The sequence below is a fragment of the Empidonax traillii genome, unplaced genomic scaffold (genome assembly GCF_003031625.1).
Source record: "Empidonax traillii isolate 1590-97213 ecotype Southwest subspecies unplaced genomic scaffold, ASM303162v1 scaffold104:size2570737, whole genome shotgun sequence".
Taxonomy (NCBI): domain Eukaryota; kingdom Metazoa; phylum Chordata; class Aves; order Passeriformes; family Tyrannidae; genus Empidonax; species Empidonax traillii.
Genome location: NW_020955297.1, coordinates 548,130 through 568,265, shown reverse-complemented (window position 1 = coordinate 568,265; position 20,136 = coordinate 548,130). Strand labels below are relative to the sequence as shown.

Below are 20,136 nucleotides of genomic sequence, written 5' to 3'. Positions count from 1 at the left end.
CTCATTTTGCAGAAAAGTGCTTAAGAAATTCTGTACAGGGATTGCTACAGCAGCTGGCTCAGGGGGGGATGCAAATAGTTTAGAAGCAGCAGCACCACGCTACAGGGCTTGCAGGAAAGAAGCTAAGGACAAACTTCTCCAACTAAAAGCAGTGGCAGATGGTGAAATCTGATCACAGTGGACATAAGCTTCAAAACATTTCTACCAATTAACATTGTGATTTCAACTGGTATCTGATGTCAGCTTCCCCTTCAGCTGCCTGCTGGACAAGCTGCTCTCCCCATGGACCTCGCTGACGGACATCTGAAGCATGCAGGAAGCTCAAGGACCTTGCCTGGTGGAGGGGAAGCATAAACTGCTTCTTGGCAGCTGAATAAAAGGAGAAAAGATTTCCAAAAAAATCAGTCGGAAGAACAGCCCTTTGACCGCTGGCCGAATAATTTCTAGAAGCGACAGTGGCACAAATCCATGCGTTAAAAGCATTCCTAAGAGAGTCTCCAAAGCTCTCAGCTGTCATGGTGCCCAGAACAACACAGGCCAGGTTAGGCACTTGGATTCAAAGTGACTAATACAGAAACAGGTCTGGACAAGGTGCATACCACATGCTCAGCAGAGACCACAGCGCTCCGGGCAACACATTTCCATGAGCCCTGCCAGATACTGCTGCAGAGATCTCAAGAAGGTAAATGTTACTCTGCTGCCACAGAGTAACATGTGGCGGAAGGGACCTGCGGAGGGAGATCTCTGGATAGATCAGGTCTTAGGCAGAAGCCCTGGTTTGATCAAACCCCTCATCTTCCCTAAACACCAGACAGCAGTGTCCATGGCACAACCCTTCTGCAGCCTCCTGCACATCAGTGTCACAGGCCCAGGATACCTGGAGCATCCACACCAGGAGCATCCACATGTGGGCATGAGCTGTAGGACAGAGGAGCCAACTCCCACTAGGCTGAGGCACCCACTCCACCAGCACCAGATGACAGGCAGCAGTCGCTGGCACTGGCACCAGGGGCTGCAAAGCCTCTCTGTGAATAACAAGTTGCAATCCTCTCAGCCGAGTTCCTGAAACACCTGTGAGGGGTAACTGGAGACATCAGGAGGGCAGAGAACAAAGCTCCAGCGCTGCCCCATCGCTCAGGGCCCTGTGGTCTGTCCGAGATGTGCAGGAGAGCTGACAGAGACGGGATGGTGATGGACAGGTCCCTGAGCACAAAGCTATGGATTACTCACTTCCCTGGCAGGAGTCTTGGTGACACAAAAGCATTTCCAAAGCTTGCCTCTCCCTGTGGAGCAGATCACCTCTTGCTGGTGGCCTGGGAAGGCCACAGGGCAAGCTGTCATCACCAAGTATGCACAGCACTCAGCTCAATGCTGGGAAAGGCACAGCAGCAGTAAAGCTGGATGCTCTGCTGGATGTGTCAAGCAACAGTACAAGCCAAGTCCTTGACTGGCAAAGACCCAAGCTGTGAAAGAAAAGAGGTGATGGAGAAGAGAGGGGGGGGCAGGCAGCAACCCAGCTGGGGGAAGACACACAGTGAAGAGGAGGAATGTGGCCCGCTAAGTTGGCCTCAGGTGCGCAGCTTCCTGCTCAGGCTGGAGGAAAAGCAACCTTGACCCAAACTCAGCCTTGCTGATGCACGTTGCTTTTCCCAGCGGAGGCCAAGCACTCAGCTGGGATGTCTATGCTGCAAGAGGAGGCTCCAGAGACAGCTCTTGGTGCCCTTATAAGGGTTTGGGAACAGGGGAAGCTGCTGAGCAGCCTGACAGACAGCAATACTGCAGGCAGGAGTTCAGAGCCCTCCTTGGGAAACAGCCAAAAAGAGAAACGCCAGTGCAGGACTTCAAGACCTGGCATTTGAGAGCGTGGGAATGAGAAAGGTCTGAAGGAAGGGGAACAAAAGGAACAAAGCAAATTTTGGCCAGTTGACAGTGATGGAGGGTCCCTGTTCATCCAGCATCAGGTCAGAGGGGACTCTCTGCCAGGACATTTCAAAACACAGAAGTAGAAAAAAGTATTCCTCCTCCTCTGCAGCCAAGCAGCGGCATTCACAGGTCAGTCTCAAACACTGCGAGTTATGATCTCTGACAGCAACTCAGAACCCAAGTGTGGGGTTCAGGGCCTGCAATTATGTCCTGAACCATAAAATCACAGAATAGTCTGCATTGGAAGGGACCTTAAAAATCATCTTGTTCCAACTGCCCTGCCATGGGCAGAGACACTTTCCACTAGACCAGGTTGCTCAATGAAGAACCTCCACCCTGCTCTGTCTGGGTGAGAGGGAAGAACACAGACGCACCTTGGCACACTCAAATTCCCTGTCCTCTCACCCCATCATGAACGTCCTCTCTTCTCTCCATGTCATGGTCTTCCTCTCTGAGCTGGGAATCAGGCACTGACCCCTTTTACAAACCACTGAAATCCATCCAGGTGCTCGTGGGGGCTTTAACATAAGGAGCTGGGGCTTCCCTGGGGAGCTCATCCCTTCAGCCAATGTCGACAGAGATTACTAGGTCAGACAACTGGTATTTTGAGCTGGTGAGAGAATGAGTGGATTACAGGCTTGCTGCTGCAGAGATCTGAGCGTGTAGTGCTGTACAGAGCCAGGTCCGTGCCCGGCTCAACGCTGCTTCCAGGTTAACCCTCCTACGTGACAGCAGCAGCACCTTCTGCTCCAACGAGGCGTTTCTCCTGGAGCTTGCAGATCCCTTCCTGTGAAGCCTGTGATCCCATCCAGCAGCATGCCCCTGGCGCTGCAGCGATTCTGCAGTGCCTCCTGGGGACAGCAGAGCTTTCACACCTGACACACACCTCCTTGCAACATCCCTGATGGCACAACAAAGCTGCTCCCATCACAACACGGTGCCCACCTCCCCTCCTACTGCTTCACCCTCACAAACCAACAGAAAGCAACTCTCTGTGTTTAAGTGCTGGCACATGTCCTCCTCTCAATTCTTTCGCTTTTCTGCTTTACCTCAGGCTCAGATACCCCACTGAGCTCTGGGACCGGCAGGATGTAGTGAATACATTCAAACACAGCCTGTGTCTTTGTCGTGATTTAACTCCAGCCAAAACCAACAAGTCTTCACTGCCGGCACCTAAAACCTGCTCCTGAAACACCCAGCAACAGTAAATCAGTTACATGGTGGGCAGGACACTTTACAAAACTCCAGCCCTTCTGCTTTAACAGTCACAGTCCATGTTCTACAGCTGTACCTGGGATACAGGAGAGCGGGGTAGTGCTGGGTGCTGAGGAGGAATCGCTCTTTGGAGGCAAATCCCTACCATGAGTTCAGAACTTCTGCTACCAACAAAGGGAGGAGGCACCCTCAGACGTCAAGCCCCGTGACACTCCCCCACTGCTACGCAGAGGTAATACCGAAAATAGGATTAAAACTACCAGCTGGTAATTCTCCAAATTGCTTGGCATTCTGGAGACAAACAAGTGGCTATAATGTTGCTGTCTCCGAGCTGCTCGAGGGAGCCCAGGACAGACTGTCACAACACTGAACCACAAAGGAATCCTGGCACCTTTCAACAAAAGACTAGCTGAAGGGGAGGGAGAACAAAAGCTATTGAACCCTATCCCAGAGGGATGGAGGAGTGCATCTTCCCACAGTTCCTGGGCCATATGCACATATATGGATATATAGATATATAGATAATAAAGTTATAAAATTTGATCAAAATAAAACCAGTAAATGTACAGCTTGAAAAAGAGCAATATCACAGTGCATCGATGTCATGAGAAAGTCCCGTGTTCTCCCCTGCACGAGAGCTCAGCCTGCCACGTCCAGGGAAGCTCAGCAGGAAGTGAGCCCTCTGGCCCGCCCGGCTCACCGCTGGCCGAAGTCACCATCCCGTGTTCCCAAACAGAGGTTTGGATTTCTGCAGCCAGTCCTGCACAGCAGTGGCAGACAGGCAGAACAGCGTGGGAGCAGCTGCTCTGCCTGCAGGTTAGTCGGCATATCAGCACCAGAGACACAGAGCTGCTCCCAAACCTCTCCGCGCTCTGGTGCCAGGCTCGTATTTACTTACTTACAAAAAAAAAGTGACAAAGTGAAGAAACTCAGGGGACACTGTGAGAGTGGGACAAGGGCTGAATTCGAATCACGGGTGATAGGTTGACCCTAAGAATCTTCTGTGCTCTCCTCCTCACTTCATCGTCAGATGAGGAGTTGCCCACCTTGATGGTCCGGAATTTCAGTAGGTTCAAAGTGCTCTGAGCCCGTCTAGTTTTCTTTCGGACAGGAATGGTATTTGCTTTTTTCCTCTGTGGTGCTTCTCTTGCCTCTGTAGCTCTTCTCTTCTTCTGCCCAACGCTCTCCCGGTAACTGCTGCTGTCCTTCCACTCTGTTTTTCCCACCAGAGCTTCCTTATCTTTGAGTTTCAGGGTCTTGGGCTGCGGTGCTGTGGTGCAGCCCTGCGATGAGCTGCCTGTGACTCTCCCATTGAGAATTCCCGAGGCCTTGCAGGCGTTGCTCTCCTGCAGCACTCCACCCTTTGGTGCCTTCAGGAGGTTTAAAGCGTGGGTGGCAGAATCCGGTGCCTTCTTCACCGAACGCTTGTACCCCTTGCTTTCAGTTATTTTAGTGCTCTTGCCTGAAGGAAACTGCCTTGGTGGACTGGAATTCTTGAGGAGTTTAAGGTCTGAGGGCGAGATCCCAAGCCGCCCTCGCGTGTACTTGGACTCCAAACAGGACGCCGTGGTTTTCAGCGGCACCAGGGCTTCCAGAACCACAGACAGTCTCACAGCTGGATACACATCGGGATACATGTTTGTGGGGAAGCCCACTGCTGCTGCCTTGGACGTGCCGGACCCTGTCTGCTTCAAGGAGCTCAGCAGGAGATTTGCGGAATCCCCTTTGGAGACGGGCTGAGCGGAGACTTTCAGAGAGCCCACGGGAATGCTGGTGGGAGAAGCGGACACCTTTGCCATGGCTGTGGCGTTCTGGGCCGGACTCTGCACAGACTTGGCAGTGCTGGCACAGCCGTGTGGGCTGCTCTCCTTCGTCTGACTCGGGGTGTCTGCCGTGCACGAGCTGTACCCGTACACATCCTTACTCCTCAGGATCGTGGGCTGGTAGCCCTCCTCCTTCAGGCCCTGGATGAAGGCCACCAGCTGGGTCTCTGTGTCCGAAAGGTCCTTGGACATCGGGTTGAAGACTCGGAGAGCCTCCTCCAGCACTTTTTGTCCTGCAGAGGAAATTCTCGACCAGGAATGGACAGCTTTTTCTTCCTCATTGTTCACTGCAATATTCATGGCATTAGGCAAGCAGGTGCTTCAAAAAGGTCCAAATTACTGGAAAAACAACCCCCGACACCTCAAAAGGAGAAAGAAGATAGTTAGCTTAAAGCAACTGAAATTATCCCAAGTTTCTAAGCAGGGACCTGAGACCATTAAGCCCAGGCGTGGCTGGTCACAAGCACTGGGTCAGATTCTGGGCACAACCCAAGACGGAAGCATCATCAAGAAAATCCTATCACTGATTTATCTCTGAAGTAAAACTAAAACATCTCTCACAGAAATCTCCAGCCTAAATAAAGACTTCAGGAAATCCCATACAATCCATCCCAAGATGAAGGATTCCAACTTTTAACTCAGCAAAATCTGCAGCTCGTTTCCAGTTTGAGTTTGACCCACCCCAGCTTTGGATGATCAGGTCACATTTTCCCTGGGTAAAGCAGTCCCTCATGGAACCCTCTCCCTGTATACACATCGAGAGCAGCACCATCGACCCATCTCAACACTAAGAAACCTGAGCACCTCAACTCCATCCCAGCGTCAACTCCAATTTCTCAGCTTCTTAATTGATGCTGCTCAAAAAATTGATTCTGAGTCCCTGCCAGAGCTGCAGCTTCCTCCTGGAGACCTGGCAGCAGGGCTGGAGGCTGTTCCAGTTGAGCTTCATCGATGCTGAATGCCGTGGCAAGGCAGCACCGCTCCTTGCTGTTCCCTTGTTTGAACAACGGTCCGCGCCTTGCTGTCACAGCAAACTGGTGTGGATCCAAGGGCACTCGCTGCCAAGTGAGGAGGAAGCAGGAAATTCAAGCAGGGCGGTATGAAGGAAACACACATCACCAGGGCCAAGTGCACAATGGCCTGAGGGACAACACTGGGATCACGCTCAGGGCACTGCGCAGCTGCCTGCCTGGCACAAAAGCACCAGTTATGGCTTTAAATAAAACACAGGCACTGAAGGGCAGTCCAGGCAGGACTTTGGGATGCACCCAGGAGAACTCTGATCCTGGTGGCCTCACAGCTCTGCAGCTGGACGCTCCACTGATGAGGCACAAAACCTTTAGCTCCAGTGACAGCTCTCAAAATAACAACGAGGATCCAGTTAAAAACTCTTTTCAGGGACACGCAGGAGGTGTCAGAAGCACTCTTGGGAGAGGGCAGTGCACAGGGAAGGAAGCTGTGATGGAGAAGTTAGTGCAGACAGAGCAAGGAACTGCTCGTGTCCCACACTCCCCCAGGGCCCCGAGCAGAGCCCATGCTGCCGCCAGCTGCACAAGCAGGGAGAGACAGGAGCCAAGAGCAGCCGCAGGAGGGGAAGCACAGGTCAGTGAGGGAGTAAGAACCTCCACATGACAGACTAATCTCAGTCAAGTGCTCTGCAGACGTCACGGCAGAAGAGGGATTTGGAGGAGGATAATGCAGTTGCGCTGCGGCAGGAGGGGGATCTCCCACGGAGGAGGGGAGGCGGGCAGGGAAGAGATCCCACACAGGCAGGCAGGGAAGGGATCCCAGAGCCCCAGCCAGCGTCATCAGCACCTTCAGAGTGACCAAGCCGAGCCAGCAAGGATGTCACGTTAATCCTGATCTGGCAGGGAAGGTCAGACCGAGGGAAAGTGGAATTATGTGTCCTCAACAGGCAGCAAAATGGATCATTTTGGGGCTGCAGCAAGCCCAGGAACAGCTGGGACACCTGAAGGGGTACTCTGGCTGTGACACCTCACGGGGACAGGAATTCCCAGCATCCCTCGGCTGGGTCCGGTTTGGTGCAGTGCCGGTTGTGCTGGAGGAAAGCTGGGCACGAGCAGGCACATCCCGGACAGGCTGTTCCCTCATTTGGGGGGTCAGGGGACCACGGAAACACAGCGTTGCCGGAACAGTGCACGCACAGCGCTGGTAGGGCTCTCCCAGACAGACAGCTCAGAGGCCTGACTGCCCGGGCACGGCGCTGGGAAAGGGCTCTGCTGTGCTGCTCCAGGGGCACCGGAGGGGAACGCCGACTACCGGCAAGGCCGAGACGCGGGGCTGGGGCTGCATGTGGAGCCGGAAGCCGGCGCGCGGTCCCAAGGAGTGCTCGGCGGGGCCGCCGGAGCCCCGCTCAGCCTCTCCTCCTGGCGCGCCCTTCGGCGGAGGCGATGCCTCTGCCCGAGTGCCCGTCCCTCGCTCCCCCTGCCCCCTCCCCACGGCTCGGCCCGCCGGCCGGAGGGACCCCGGGGCGGGCAGCCCGCGCGGGCCAGCCCCTCCCTGCGGGACTGCGGGAGGTGATTGGTGCAGACAGCGGGTGCGGCCCCCGCGCTCGGCCCGCGCCGGCTCCCGGGACCGGGGGGGCGGGGGCCGGGGGCGGGGCCCTCAGCGCCGCGGCTCCGCCTCCAGCGCCCGGGGGGCCGCGCCGGCGAGCGGCTCGGCAGCGCCCTCGCCCGGGAGCCGGCGCGGGGCCCGGGCCCGCCGGCTCCAACCTACCGGCCGCCGCCAGACCCGCGCCCGCCGCTGCGCCGCGACCGCCGCTCCAACATGGCCGCCCGCGGGGCGCCGGAAGCGCCACCCGCTTCCGCTTCCGGTCGCTGTCCGCGGGGCCGGGGACACGCCCTCGCAACAGCCGCCCGCGCTCGGCCCCGCCCCCGCGGTGTCCATGGCAACGGCGCGGCCGGGCCGGCAGGGGGCGCCCCGGCGGAAGCGGCGCCGTCACCAGGTAACGGGGCAGGGCCGGGAGCGGCGGGACGGGGACAGGGACGGGGACAGGGACCGGTATCAGGACCGGGACTGGGACCGGGCCAGGGGCCGAGCTGTGAGCGGCGGGGCCGGGCCAGGGGCCGGGCCATGAGTGGCGGGGCCGCGCGGCGGCGGCGGCGGCGTCTGGTGCTGCACGTGGACCTCAACAATACCGTGGTGGTGGCGGACACGGTGACCGGGCAGGGCCCGCGCGCGGCGCTCAACACCTTCCTCAGCACCGTCACCTGGGGCCGCGCCGGGGCCGCCGGTGAGCGCCGGGCCAGGGGGGGAGCCAGTGTGGCGGCGGCGGCGGGTGCTGAGCGCGCTTCTCTCTTCTTGCAGGCGAGTGGGAGTGGGTGAGCGACCGTCCGTCCCTGTGCCCGCCGTGCCCCGGCGCCCTCAGCTACTACAGCGCCCACGGCCGGGACCCCGCCTTCACCGAGGCCGGGCCGGGCCGCCGCTTCCGGAGCCTCCACGCCCGCCACCTGCAGCTGCTGGAGTGGCCGGGTCGGCCGCACGACGCCTTGTCCGTGCCGGGAGAGCCCGGCGAGCGCTTCCACTTGATCCTGCCCTCCTTCTTCCGGCTCCTGGACACGCTGCACCGGGATGGCCGGGCCTTCGCCGTGGTCTTCAGGACCTTCGGTACCGACCTGCCCCGCGCCCTGCAGGCTGTTAGCAGTGCCCTGGACGGGCAGCACCCCCAGTTCCCCACCTTGCGGGACGTGGCGGTGAGTGGTGCCCCGAGGGTTCGGTGGGATGGGGAAGGGCAAGCGAGTGGTCCCACGGAGTCCCCCCGTGCAAAGCTGCTCTCCAGGAACTTGGCCAGACTGCTTTAAAAGCACCAGTTTCTCGGGAGGAGGCTGTCAGCTGTGGGGCAGCACGTCTGTGCAGATCCTATGTAGGAATGGCCTCCTCTTGGGGAATCCCGGGTTGGACAGAGCATCCCTTCTCCTGGGAAGCGGCTGCTGCAGCAGTGCAGAGCTCCCTGGCTCAGAGCTGATCACAGCTATGTTCTCTTCTCTTCCCCTGGCAGCACACCAGGCAGGAGCACAGGGAATGATCTTCAGGAGATGCTTCACTTATTTCTTGGAGCATTTATGGGGAACAAAGAATGAAACAGGGGCAGTGTGCATCTAGGAGGTCGTTCCTTTCCATCCCTGGGAAGGGGATGACTTTTGGCTGGGGCTGTTTCCACACCTCCTCTTGTCTTCTCCCCAGCACTGTCCTCCCACACTGTGGTGGTGGGGAGCCTCCACCCTGCTTCTTAGTGTCTCTGCCAGTGCATGAAACAACCTGTCTGCTTTGGAAACCTTTCCTCCCTTGCTTTCTGTGGTCCTGCAGCTCCCTGTGGACCTCACCCCTGGCCAGATCCGCTGCAGCAAGCAAGATGTGGTGCTGACACGGGGCACGGAGCAACTGGCCACCCGGGAAGATGGAAAAAAGCTTTACAACTACTTCAGCTCCTTTGAGGGAATTGGAGGCTTCCAAGACCACTTTGACTGGTGAGAAACAGGGCACTGAGGAAGTGGATTGGGCATTATATTGTCTCCTATGATTCTCTGAGCTTCTGAGATAGCTCCTAGTTTTAAAGCCTATTTGGGGCCCCTATCATTTGTGCACTCTATTTTCCTGTGTGTAGCCTGATGGGGCTTTCATACCTTTCCTCAGGTCTCCATCCCCTGGTGTACTCTCTGCTTTTCTCCAAACAACCCATGATCTGTCACCTTGGTGCAAAATGCCTTTCCCAGGAGGCCACAGCAGGCAGCAGGACAGGACATTCTCCATCCCACTTCCCTGCAGTACAGTCTGCCTTTACCTGGGAGCTGTCACCTTCTCCCTCCTCTGACTGCTTCTTCTCCTGATAACTGTTTCAGGTGGGCCAGAAATAATTTCTCTTCCCGGGGTGGGAAGCCTCTGTGGATAGACCCCCACGATCCTGACGTTCACCACATCTTCATCGATGACAACATCCGGCTGGACGATGCAGACACCATTGTCCACCCACAGGTAAGTGGCTGAAGGCCACACTGGGGGTGACCCTGGTGAGGTCTGGCATGTTTTGTGTCCTTTGCATGAGGCTGCAAAGGGAGATTGAGGTCGTGCTGGTGTCCATGCTGGTCAGTGCACCCTGTGCCACCAGCATGGCAGTGGTCTCATCTCCTGCTTATTTCCGTCTGTAAGAAGACAGTGCTGGGGGAAAAACCTGCAGCAGCCAGTGAATGAATGGTCAGCAGCATTTGCCAGGCAGACATGGAGTTGTGAGGGATGAGGTGCTTTGTGGATATTGCCTTCCATATGAGCTCTCCCAGGTTGTAGTTTTGTAGCTGGTGGCAGGAGTTGTCACTGCCTGGACAGACTTGTCAGGAATAGGGTTTGGTCTGTGCTGTACCTGGTTCAAGGGAGTTACTGCAACAGCTCCTGTGTGCAGCAGCTCTGCCTGCATGTCTGCAGCAGACAGAGAGTGGCTCACACAGCTCCACTTGCTGCATTTCAGCCCCAAGCTGTTTCCCTGATCAAGGATTTCCTCCTTTTACCATTGGTAGCTGGTATGGCTGGTTGGTTGTGCTGCTCGGCTTGTCTCAAGGGCAGGCCTGCAGCCCAGCCCCAGGGCTGCTCCCGTGCCAGATCACACAGGTACGATCCAGTTACAGTGGCAGCAGGCCTCATGGGAGTCTGGGCAGCAGCCAAGCATCTTGCCAGCAGGGCTCATCCACACTGCTGGGACTTTGCTGTCCTGCAGCCAGGATCTGTAGGTTGGATGCCATCTTCCCCTCCTCTTGCATCACCAGCTCTGCAGTGCTGTCCCCATGTCAGTGATGGTGACAGAGCAGTGCTGGAAGTGAAACAGATTACCGGATGGCCTTAGGCAGAGCCATGGTGAAGATCAGAAGGTGAAGTCCCTGTTCCCTCCTGTGGCAGCCAAAGGAGAGCTGTTGGCAGAGGTTTTCCTGGGGTTGGCTGCTCCACAGAGCTGTTCTCTTCCAGCTGTGTGGTGTGTTCCTTTAAGGGAGCACCAGCAACATGTGTGACAAGCTGGTTTGGAACCAAAGGCACTTTCTGGGAGGGAGGGGAAATCTGGAGAAAGTTCACCTTGTGCTGCTGGAGCGGAGATGGGATCCCCCTGCCCTCTGCCCCTGACCCACATCCAGTATGGAGGTGCCTAGCCAGGGGAGGAGAGGGCCCACTACAGGGCACAAGTGCTTCTGCCAGGCCCTGCTCTCCCTGCAGGTGTTCTCGGAGCAGGGCAGCAGCAGCCCCAGGAGCGTGCCCACCTCGGAGCTGTACGACGTGTGCCTGGTGCAGACAGACCTACTGGAGGCCATTGCTGATGAGGACTATTTCCTGCGCTGCGTGAGGAGGTGCGAGGAGAACTATGACCGCTACCTGGCCTGCATGGAGAAGGACAACCCAAGCCAGCAGTGGGATGGACAGTGATACCACCTCGTGGGGCCGAGGGGCTTCAGACTTGGACACCTCCCACTTCCTGCTGCATACAGGCAAAGTCCTGGGCTGGGCTCCTGCTTCAGGCTGTTCCCTCTCCAATGTGCAGTGTGGGTGTCCAGTCCTACCAGGAGCCTCCATGCTCAAACACAGCTCCCAAGAGCTTGTGTGATGGGATTCCTGGAGGAAATGGTTTTCCATTCCTTGGCAGCGCTGCCCATGGTGGCCCTCCTGCATGAGGGCTGGGGCTCACTGTGTTCCCTCTGCTTGCCAGGCAGGTCCCTTCTATCCCTTCCACCATGGCTCTCATCCAGCCTCACAGTGTTCACACCTCCCTCCCCACTCCCGCGGCGGTGGCTGGTGCGGAGCAGGTGCCGGGGTGAGCGCAGTGTTATTGGCAGCACCCACAGGTGCCATTTCTGGTGTGGTGTTCTCGGCAGATGCCCTGTCACTTCTGCCTGTTTTTAAAGCAAACCTTTTTAGCTCATTTCTGTGTGTTTCCTTCCTGCCTGCCCTCAGCTCTGCCTGTGCTGGTGGGTGGGAAGCACCTTTCCTGGCATGTTCATTTGCCTGGCTCAGCCAAGTTGGGACAAAAGTGGCGGTGGAGGGTTTAAGACCCATATGCATCTTCCTGACGCTGCTGAGAGACTGTGGCAAGGGTGTGCTCATAGTGGAGCAGAGCTCATGCTCTGTCCCTGCAGCCCCGCGGCAGTGACGGGCCGGGGGGTGCTCTCCTGGGCAGGACGGTGTGTTCTCGGTTTCATGAGCCCGGCGCTGGGTAGTTCCAGCACCGGCAGCGTGCGGCGTGGGAGTGAAGAGCTGGGGTCTCTCCACCCCCTCTCCCTACGGCGACTCCCTCCCGACGAGGTGAAGGAGGCAGGGGCACGGTGAACCTGTGGCACCGGGAGGACCGGGCGGAGGGGAGCGGAGCCCGGAGGGGGAGCCAGGGCGGGCGCGGCGCCGCCCCCACCGGCAGCGGGCGGGCCTGGGGCGGGCGGTGGCGCGGAGCGGCTGGGAGAGCGGCGGAGCGGGCGGAGAGGTGAGCCTGGTCCCTGTCCGTACCCCTGTCCCAGCGACGGGGCGGCGCGGGCAGTCTGGGCACGGCGGAGCGGCAGTCCGGGGATGCGGGCGAGAGCCTGGGGAGGGCCGGGGATGCGAGCAGTGCAAGGGGAGCCCGGGAAGCGCCGGGGGTGCGGGCTGCGGGCAGTGCCCCGGAGCCCCGTGGGTTGCGGGATGCGGACGGGAGTCCGGGCAGCGCCGGGGCGTGCTGGCAGTGCGCCGGGAGCAGGAGCATCGCGGGGTCCGGACTATGCACCGGCAGCCTCGGGGGGTGCGGGCAAAGAGAGACGGGCGCGCAGGAGTCCCGGTGGGTACAGACCGTGTACCGGGGGCCCCTGGGAGTGGAAGCCCGGAGTGCGGGAACCTCGGAGAGCAGGAGCACCAGTGGGTGCAAGCAGAGAACCCCAGGGAGTGGGAGCCCCAAGGGGGCGGGCAGAGAGCCCCGGCGAGCGGGGACTGTCGCACCGCCGAGGGGAGCTGGCTCGCTGGGGCTCTGGGAGCGGTGCATGCCTGGGCGCTGACTCGGATGCTCTCCCCGCAGGAGGCGGTGGGCAGAGCCGGGCCAGTGCCTAGTCGGGCCGGATGGGCGACACAGCGGGGTCAGGACCAGGGGACCCCCGGGGCGGCTGAGCCGGCCCATGGCGGCGGGCGCGGGCGCCTTCGCGTGGGCCACCTTCCCCTCCATGCCCACGCGGCGGGTGTACTGCAGCGCCGCGCACCGCGACGGGCAGCTCTTCGTGCTGGGCGGCTGCGGGGGCGGCGGGCGAGCCCTGGGAACGGCCGAGGTGCTCGACCTCCCGGCCCAGCGCTGGACCACACTCCCACCCCTGCCCACGCCGCGGGCTGGCGCTGCTGCCCTCACCCTGGGCAAGCAGATCTTGGTGGTGGGCGGCGTGGATGCGGCGCAGAGCCCCCTCGCCTCCGTTGAGGTCTACCACGTGGATGAGGGCAAGTGGGAGAAGAAGGCGGCGCTGGCTCAGCCCTCCATGGGCATCTCAGCTGTGCAGAGAGGTGAGGGATGGGGAGGGTACCTGGCTGCAGTTTGGAGAAGTGGGGATATGAGGGTCAGGGATGCTCAGGTTGAATTTGAATCCCTATGCTGTTTGGGATGCTGCATAAGGCTTTCACCCAGCAGCCAAACCTGCCACTTAATGGTGGGATCATGCTCCTGCCCCAAAAGCCAGCCCACTTGCAGCCCAGAGATGAGCAATACAGAGCCCCTCCAGGTATGATTGCCTTCCCCAGCTGCCCTGGCTGTGGACCATGCTAGGTGGCTGAGCACTCTGCTTGAGCCCAGCTCAATGTGCTGTGCACTGAACGTATTGTGACTCTTGCCTAAAGTTTCCTGAGCAGCCTTGGAGCCTTGGCACAGTTTGGCGTGCTAGGAGCCAGGGTTGGTCCCTATATGTGGTGCCCAAGTCTGCTTCCTGACTGGGGATGCTGTGGCATGGCCCAGGCTGTAACGGGCTGAGCAGGGCAGAGGGGATGGCAGGACAGTGGTGGGAGCGGGCAGGGGTGCTGGCCATGGCCACGCTGCGAGCAGGAGCAGGATTTGGCAGAACGGCTGTGTTGCCATGGTGTCTCCAGGGAGATGGTACTGCCGAGAATAATTAGAGAGGATGGCCTTGTGCTCTTCTCTGTGTCTGATGGATGGGGCGAAGAGGAGGACAAGAGGGTCCCATCAGGATCAGGACATTGCCAGGCTCAGGCCTGGCTGCACCATCCCCTGGAACAACATGTGCCCATGGGACTCTGCAGTGCCTGTGTTACCAGCCCTGGAGGGCACAGGGGCACTCCCAGCCCCATGGTGCTGCCCACAGATCTCTCTGCCTCACCACTGCCTCTTTTGCAGATGGGGCTGTTTATGCACTGGGGGGAATGGGTGCAGACACCTCTCCCCAGGCACTGGTCCGTGTTTATGAGCCGGCGAAGGACCACTGGCAGCCCCTGCCCTCCATGCCCACCCCGTGCTATGGGGCCTCCGCCTTCCTGCAGGGCAACAAGATCTTCGTCCTGGGTAGGTGCTGCTGAGGCAAGCTGAGCATCCCCTGTGTCCCTCCACTGCCTCTGGGTCAGGGAGTGACCTGGTGCACCCCAGGGTGGCTCCATGCTGCCCAGCACTGCAGTCAGCGGGGCCCCTCTGGCTTGCTGAGCACAGTGATGGAGCCAGCTTGGGGCACCGGCAGCTGCAGCATCTCCTCTGTGCACAGGGGGCCGGCAGGGCAAGCTGCCCGTCACAGCCTTCGAGGCCTTCGATCTGGAGACGAGGAGCTGGACACGCTACCCCAGCGTGCCCAGCCGCCGCGCCTTTGCTGCCTGTGCCATGGCCGACGGTGTTGTCTTCAGCCTGGGGGGGCTGCAGCAGCCAGGGCCACACAACTTCTATTCCCGTCCCCACTTCGTCAACACCGTGGAGATGTTTGATCCCGCCCAAGGTGAGCTCCATGTCCCTGGGTGGGGTGAGAGCATCACCTATATGTCCAGGGTGACTCCTTGGGTTTCTGAGGGGTGTCTGTGCCTGAGGGACACGATTATGCAGGCTCTGAGCATCAGCCCCTTGCACCCATGTGAATCTTGCCCTGTGCTCCCTGGTCCCAGGGAGCGATTAACCTGGGGCTGTCCTGGCTTCAGGGTGTGGAGAGGAGCCCCAGTGGGTGATGCTCACTCCCTCTCACCCCTAGGTGCATGGAGAAAGCCAAACCGCACCATCCGCATGAGGGAGAAGAGAGCTGATTTCGTGGCCGGCTACCTGGGAGGAAGAGTGGTGGCTGTGGGTGGCCTCGGTAATGCCAGGGCATGTGGCCCATGTTTCCCTCTCCATCCTTTGTGGCATATCAGTGACCTTCATGACAGTGGAGAGGTTGGCTGTGCAAAGCCACAGGGGTACTGCAACACTGTCTGTATCCACATCCCTTTTGTACCCTCCAAGTTTCAGGAGGATCCTACTGCCCTGTCCCAAAGGCTACCCCACTGGGCCCCTTGCCTCGTTCACCTCCAAAATACCTCTGGCTTTTTCCAGCTCGTATGCAGTGTGCTGGGTTTGCATAGCCCACAATGGCTCAACCCCACTGTGCAGGGCTGCAGCTGCATCCCTCTCCTGAGAGAGCTGAGGAAAGGTTAGTGCTGTCACTCAGCAGCAGGGATGCAGCAGGAAGGGCTGTCTGGGGAACTTGGTGCCAGCCACAACGCTCCCAACCCTGCAGCGAGGGCTGCCAGACCCCCCAGGCTCACCCAGGGTGAGCTGGGCAGGAGAGCAGGAGGTGATGGGGAAAGCAAGTGGTGCTGGCTGCATCCCTGCAGTGTGGCATTGTTCCTGAACCCTGCCCCTGTCGGAGCTGCTCTCCCTTATCCCTGCAGAGTGCCAGAACGGGGATGGAGGGGGCAGAGCCAGCAGTGCGGCATTAGTGCCAGCAGTCCTCCCTGAGGGGACTTGGCTAATCCTCTTGTTCCCCCACTAATTGCCTCTGGGATCTCAGAGCCCCCGCAGCCCAGGGCTCCTGTTGGGATATCAAAGGCATGCGGAGAAGGAAAGGCAGATGCTAACGTGTATGGGGAGGGGGGTGCAGGGGATTCTGATGCCATTCTATCTCCCACAGGGAACCAGTCCTGCCCACTGGATTCAGTGGAAGGGTTCAACCCCTTGCAGAAAAAGTGGGAGCCACTGCCCTCCATGCCCACGGGCCGCTGCTCCTGCTCCAGCTGCCCAGCACCCGGCCTGCTCTTCCTCATCGGCGGGGTGGCCCAGGGCCCCAGCAGCGCTGTCGAGGCTCTGTGCCTGCGTGAGGCGCCCTGAGTGGGGCTCCGGAGACCAGCCAAGCACCAAGTGCCTGAAGACAGGGAGAGGGTGTGTGAGCACCTGCCTGTGAGTGACCTGCAGGGCTGCAGGGAGCTGCAGTCCCATGACATTGGGCACCAGAGCAGCTGTGGTTTTGGAAATCCCTCGTGGCTCCTGTAGTGCTGTGGTGATGGAACCCAGGGCAAACTTCTGCCCGGTGGGACGGCCATGGCCAGCAGTGTGGAGGGAGCAGTGATGGCGGGACTGTCGCTGGCCTCACTGCCCTGTCCGGCCCTGGCCGTGCCGCGGCGTGTCCGTGCCGTGTGTGTAGCAGTGAGTGCTGTGTCGTCGTAGACCCAGTCGATGTCTCATGTAGCACAGAGATGCCCTGTAGCTCAGTGCCTGGGAGGTGACGTAGCACCTTAAATAAATGAAACACATGGAATTTTACCCCACTGGAGTCGTGTCGTCCCTGGCTATCCTACTCCAGGCAGAGACATGCCACAGGCTGTCAGGAAAACCCCTACCAAGGGAGAGCCCAGTGAGCCCTTCCCTGGCAGGACCCCCTGCTTTGGGGTAGGGATAGCTCTTGTTCTTCTCCCCACTGCCAGGATGAGCAGAGCAATGTGATGTAGGGATCTGGCCCTCTTTTGGAGAGGGGAAGGTGAGCAGTGGCTGCCCTGCCTTGGCACAGCCTTGCTCTTGCTCGGGCTCTCCTGTGGTGAAAGGGGCTGCAGGGGGTGAAGGCAGCAGCAGGAGAGGGGCTTTACTGGAAAGAGCTGAGGTGTGAGAGAGGCAGGAAATGGAGAGGGCTGCCACGATCCTGAAAAATGAGATACCTAGTGTCAGAGCTTCTGGGCCCCATCCAGCATCACAGCCCAATCTCAAAGGATGGACTGTGGCTGGTGTCTGGGAGAGCTGGATCCAGCTGTGACCAGCTCCCCTATGCAGGAACACCACAATCCTGCTTATATGCAATCGGGAAGTAAAGGTGGAGTCTGTGGGTGATGTTTAGGGGTGTACAGTGAGACCGGGGGAGGGTGACCCCCCTATTACCAGTGCTGTGGGCTCACATGAGCCTTGCTGGTCTTGACTCCATCCAGAATCCTACACCCAAAGCAGAGAGCAGCAGTAGTGGACACAGGCAAGGGATTCGATCTTTAACTGGTACAACATTAGAAAGATCTCACAGGTCCGGGTAAATATCAAGCACAGATGCCTGACCTTTCAGAGAAGACAGCTGGCATGATCCTTGTTGGGCAGCAGGGCCATGGAGACAGAAGGCTCAATCCCGTTGGAGTGCGGCAGCATCCGGCACACTGCTGGGGCAGGCTGAGCCGTCTGCCGCAGGTGTCACAGCGTGGGGAAAGTTGGAAATTATTCAGAAAAGAGCATTCACAAGACATTTTCAGTGCCACTGCCCCATTGCTTCTGCTGCCCATCTGGCAGAGTGACCACTGGGTCCAACCTGATGTGCTGAATGGCCATTTGCGTGTGATTTGGGAGGAACAACCTGGGATACCTGGACTGGTGATACCTCAGCTAGAGGCATCCCTGCATCTGCCTCTGGGGTTGCCATAGAAACCACCACTGTGCCAGAGCCAGCATCAACAGTGAGCCCCAAATTGAAGACTGAGCTGTACCTCGGCATCCAGGAGGACGCTCTGTCATCGAGGGAGAAGGTCAGCAACTCATGTTATGGGGGGAGGCTGGACAGTGGGAACCCTCTCTGAGCACAGTGTACTCCAATCTTCTACGAATATTTCACAGTGCTCCCTGACCTGTGCTCAGCCCCATTGGGCTGGTCCTTCTCAGGGTCCTGGGAGGTGACAAACCCCCCACTGACACCTCACTACCTCTCTCCACCTTGCTAGCCCTTTCCAGAAGCCACCAAGGCATGCAATAATTCCACTCTCACTACAACTTTAGTCATGGGGGACCCTAAATCATGGAGCTGCACTGGAAACACAGACCTGATTAATAAGCTTTTCCCTCAGGAGCATTGCATGAATGGGATAAATCAAGACTCTGAGTCACCGGCAAATTGACATCCCTGCGTGCCAACTTCGCAAGCTCCCTGCTGCTGATGGGGTGCCCAGGGCTGTTTTTCTGAATTCAAGGCAATGGTGGCTTCAAGAGCCAGAGAATGCTGGAGAGGGAGCTGCAGTTTGGGAGCCCATCACCGTTGTGGTGTTTCCAGCAGCAAAAGTGGCTGGGACAATGGCCAAGGTCATCTCAGGAATGGAGCGATTTTCAGGTAAAGGGATGAGGGTCCTGACCACTTTTGGAGACTGACACATTATTAACTGAAGAGCTCCCATGAGTTTCTAACAAAATGTGCAATACAGAAAAAAAAGGCGAGGGACTTACCAAATATATTGCTGTCTATCTCCTGGCAGTTTCTGCTAATTTTACTAAAGGAAGGACTTTAAGTACCTGGCCACCCTCCCTAATTCTAGAAGCACAGGCTGTTATTTCAGATATAAGGAGAGCTACAGTGCCTGGCAACGTGGTTAATCTCCCCAGAGCATGTTTTGGACGGGGGAGACGGAAATGGAGGGAGCTGTCAGACCTATAATTAAAAAAATACGTTTCTGTATAGAAATTTCTTTCTGTTGTCAGGAGAGATGGAAATGCAAAAATCTCATTTATCATATTCCACAAACTTGGTAGACAGTCATGCCAGAAAGCTCCAGCCACATCAGAAATAGGAATAACTCCCTATAATTACATAAAATAACACGTTGAGCCTTATCGCCGGTGCGCAAAGCACTGGCAAATCCTTTTCTGAGGGTAGTGGAAGTACTGTAAATGGGTACAGGACTCTATAGTCTCTTCTGCAGGGAGATCTGGGCCAACTTTCCAATTATGAGCAATAAAATGATGGAAAACCACCATTATTGGTGCAGGGGCCATATAGGACCCGGAGGCACAGCAAGGCTCTTGGCAGCAGTGCCATTCACTGGGCTGTACAACAGAGCCATAGGCAGTTCAGGAGCAGAACAAGGTTTTTATTTACTTAACAAGTGCAATAATCATCCATATTCCCGTCAGCTTGGCTCTCTGGAGGAAGGTTTGCCTTCCAGTCCATGGCTGCCTTGGACAGCCAAACCATTATCCGACCCCTGAAGTAGGAACATGATCCAAGCTGTGATTCCCCACTCTGGTCCTAGCAAATCAACCTGTTAGATGCTCCTTGTGCAGTTGAGAATTACCAAGCTGTCTTGCTAAATCTGAGTTATTTAAACTAACCCTAATGCTGTAAAGCCAAGCAAAAACAATTCCGATGAGCCATTCCAATCAGTTTTTTATGGGTAAAAGACCAGAATTTTTATTTTCTTTTTAAAGTGAAAGCTCTATTTCTGTGGGATTTGATTAGTAAACCAGATATATACATCAGGAAAGCCATTATTTTGACACTTCTGAACTCCAGGGTGCCTTTAATATGAAAGGCAAAAGAGGATAAAGGGGAATGCGAGCATTTCCCCTGATCTATTCATGAATTTATGTCAACCTTATTTTTATAGTTGTTTAATGCTTCTGGAGTATCTTCAGAGCCAGCAACCAAACATTTTAACTAATATTGCAATAGTTTTGAATTAAAGGAGGAAAAAATAGGCAAGCAAGTGTGCCTGTTTTACATTCCTAAAGGTGGAGGATACAGAAACACAAGGGAAAAAATCCAGTAAAACCATATTTGAGAATCTTTCTCTGGGGAATGTTTAGATGATGGGTTATTTTTGTCATACTTCTAATGGGTGAAATTGAATCATTCTGCATTTCTGCCAGAGATATTTACATGAGGGACCACGCAGTCTCTGGATATGAAGGAAATGGGTACTGTGGCTGCTGTTCTCCCATGGGAGGCGCCCTCAGTGTCCTACACTCCAAGCCTCCTCTTCCTCCCCACGCCCT

General features: G+C 57.3%; 3 protein-coding genes across 8 annotated transcripts; 2 read left to right on the top strand and 1 right to left on the bottom strand.

The window, feature by feature from the left end:
* Positions 1 to 3,141: 3,141 nt before the first annotated feature.
* CCDC71 (coiled-coil domain containing 71) lies at positions 3,142 to 7,744 on the bottom strand. 2 transcript variants are annotated; one of them, XM_027882274.1, is made up of 2 exons: positions 7,698 to 7,744; positions 3,142 to 5,322 (listed from the first exon to the last, which is right to left on the bottom strand). In XM_027882274.1, the coding sequence occupies exon 2, from the start codon at positions 5,259 to 5,261 to the stop codon at positions 4,068 to 4,070; it is 1,194 nt and encodes a 397-aa protein (XP_027738075.1). In that variant the 5' UTR covers positions 5,262 to 5,322; positions 7,698 to 7,744; the 3' UTR covers positions 3,142 to 4,067. The 2 variants fall into 2 exon arrangements, with proteins under 2 accessions (XP_027738075.1, XP_027738074.1); XM_027882273.1 differs by lacking the exon at positions 7,698 to 7,744 and adding an exon at positions 5,766 to 7,429.
* Positions 7,745 to 8,028: 284 nt separating this feature from the next.
* LOC114056824 lies at positions 8,029 to 11,874 on the top strand. The gene is made up of 5 exons (XM_027882374.1): positions 8,029 to 8,214; positions 8,289 to 8,674; positions 9,288 to 9,448; positions 9,821 to 9,953; positions 11,175 to 11,874. The coding sequence occupies exons 1-5, from the start codon at positions 8,055 to 8,057 to the stop codon at positions 11,379 to 11,381; spliced, it is 1,047 nt and encodes a 348-aa protein (XP_027738175.1). The 5' UTR covers positions 8,029 to 8,054; the 3' UTR covers positions 11,382 to 11,874.
* A 372-nt stretch (positions 11,875 to 12,246) lies between these two features.
* KLHDC8B (kelch domain containing 8B) lies at positions 12,247 to 16,676 on the top strand. Of its 5 annotated transcripts, XM_027882349.1 has the most exons (6): positions 12,401 to 12,426; positions 12,988 to 13,457; positions 14,299 to 14,463; positions 14,657 to 14,881; positions 15,128 to 15,229; positions 16,043 to 16,676. In XM_027882349.1, the coding sequence occupies exons 2-6, from the start codon at positions 13,085 to 13,087 to the stop codon at positions 16,237 to 16,239; spliced, it is 1,062 nt and encodes a 353-aa protein (XP_027738150.1). In that variant the 5' UTR covers positions 12,401 to 12,426; positions 12,988 to 13,084; the 3' UTR covers positions 16,240 to 16,676. The 5 variants fall into 5 exon arrangements, with proteins under 5 accessions (XP_027738153.1, XP_027738151.1, XP_027738150.1 ...); XM_027882352.1 differs by lacking the exon at positions 16,043 to 16,676 and having other exon boundaries at positions 12,247 to 12,426; positions 15,128 to 15,579; XM_027882353.1 differs by lacking the exons at positions 12,401 to 12,426; positions 16,043 to 16,676 and adding an exon at positions 12,430 to 12,485 and having other exon boundaries at positions 15,128 to 15,579.
* Positions 16,677 to 20,136: the final 3,460 nt, after the last annotated feature.

Excerpts from the sequence above, each read along its gene's own strand:
- CCDC71 (XM_027882274.1), bottom strand. The coding sequence starts at position 5,261 with ATGAATATTGCAGTGAACAATGAGGAAGAAAAAGCTGTCCATTCCTGG.
- LOC114056824 (XM_027882374.1), top strand. The coding sequence starts at position 8,055 with ATGAGTGGCGGGGCCGCGCGGCGGCGGCGGCGGCGTCTGGTGCTGCAC. Across the intron at positions 8,215-8,288 it reads GGGCCGCGCCGGGGCCGCCG|GCGAGTGGGAGTGGGTGAGC; the intron begins GTGAGCGCCGGG and ends CTCTTCTTGCAG. Across the intron at positions 9,449-9,820 it reads TTCCAAGACCACTTTGACTG|GTGGGCCAGAAATAATTTCT; the intron begins GTGAGAAACAGG and ends TAACTGTTTCAG.
- KLHDC8B (XM_027882352.1), top strand. The coding sequence starts at position 13,085 with ATGGCGGCGGGCGCGGGCGCCTTCGCGTGGGCCACCTTCCCCTCCATG. Across the intron at positions 13,458-14,298 it reads CATCTCAGCTGTGCAGAGAG|ATGGGGCTGTTTATGCACTG; the intron begins GTGAGGGATGGG and ends CCTCTTTTGCAG. Across the intron at positions 14,882-15,127 it reads GATGTTTGATCCCGCCCAAG|GTGCATGGAGAAAGCCAAAC; the intron begins GTGAGCTCCATG and ends TCTCACCCCTAG.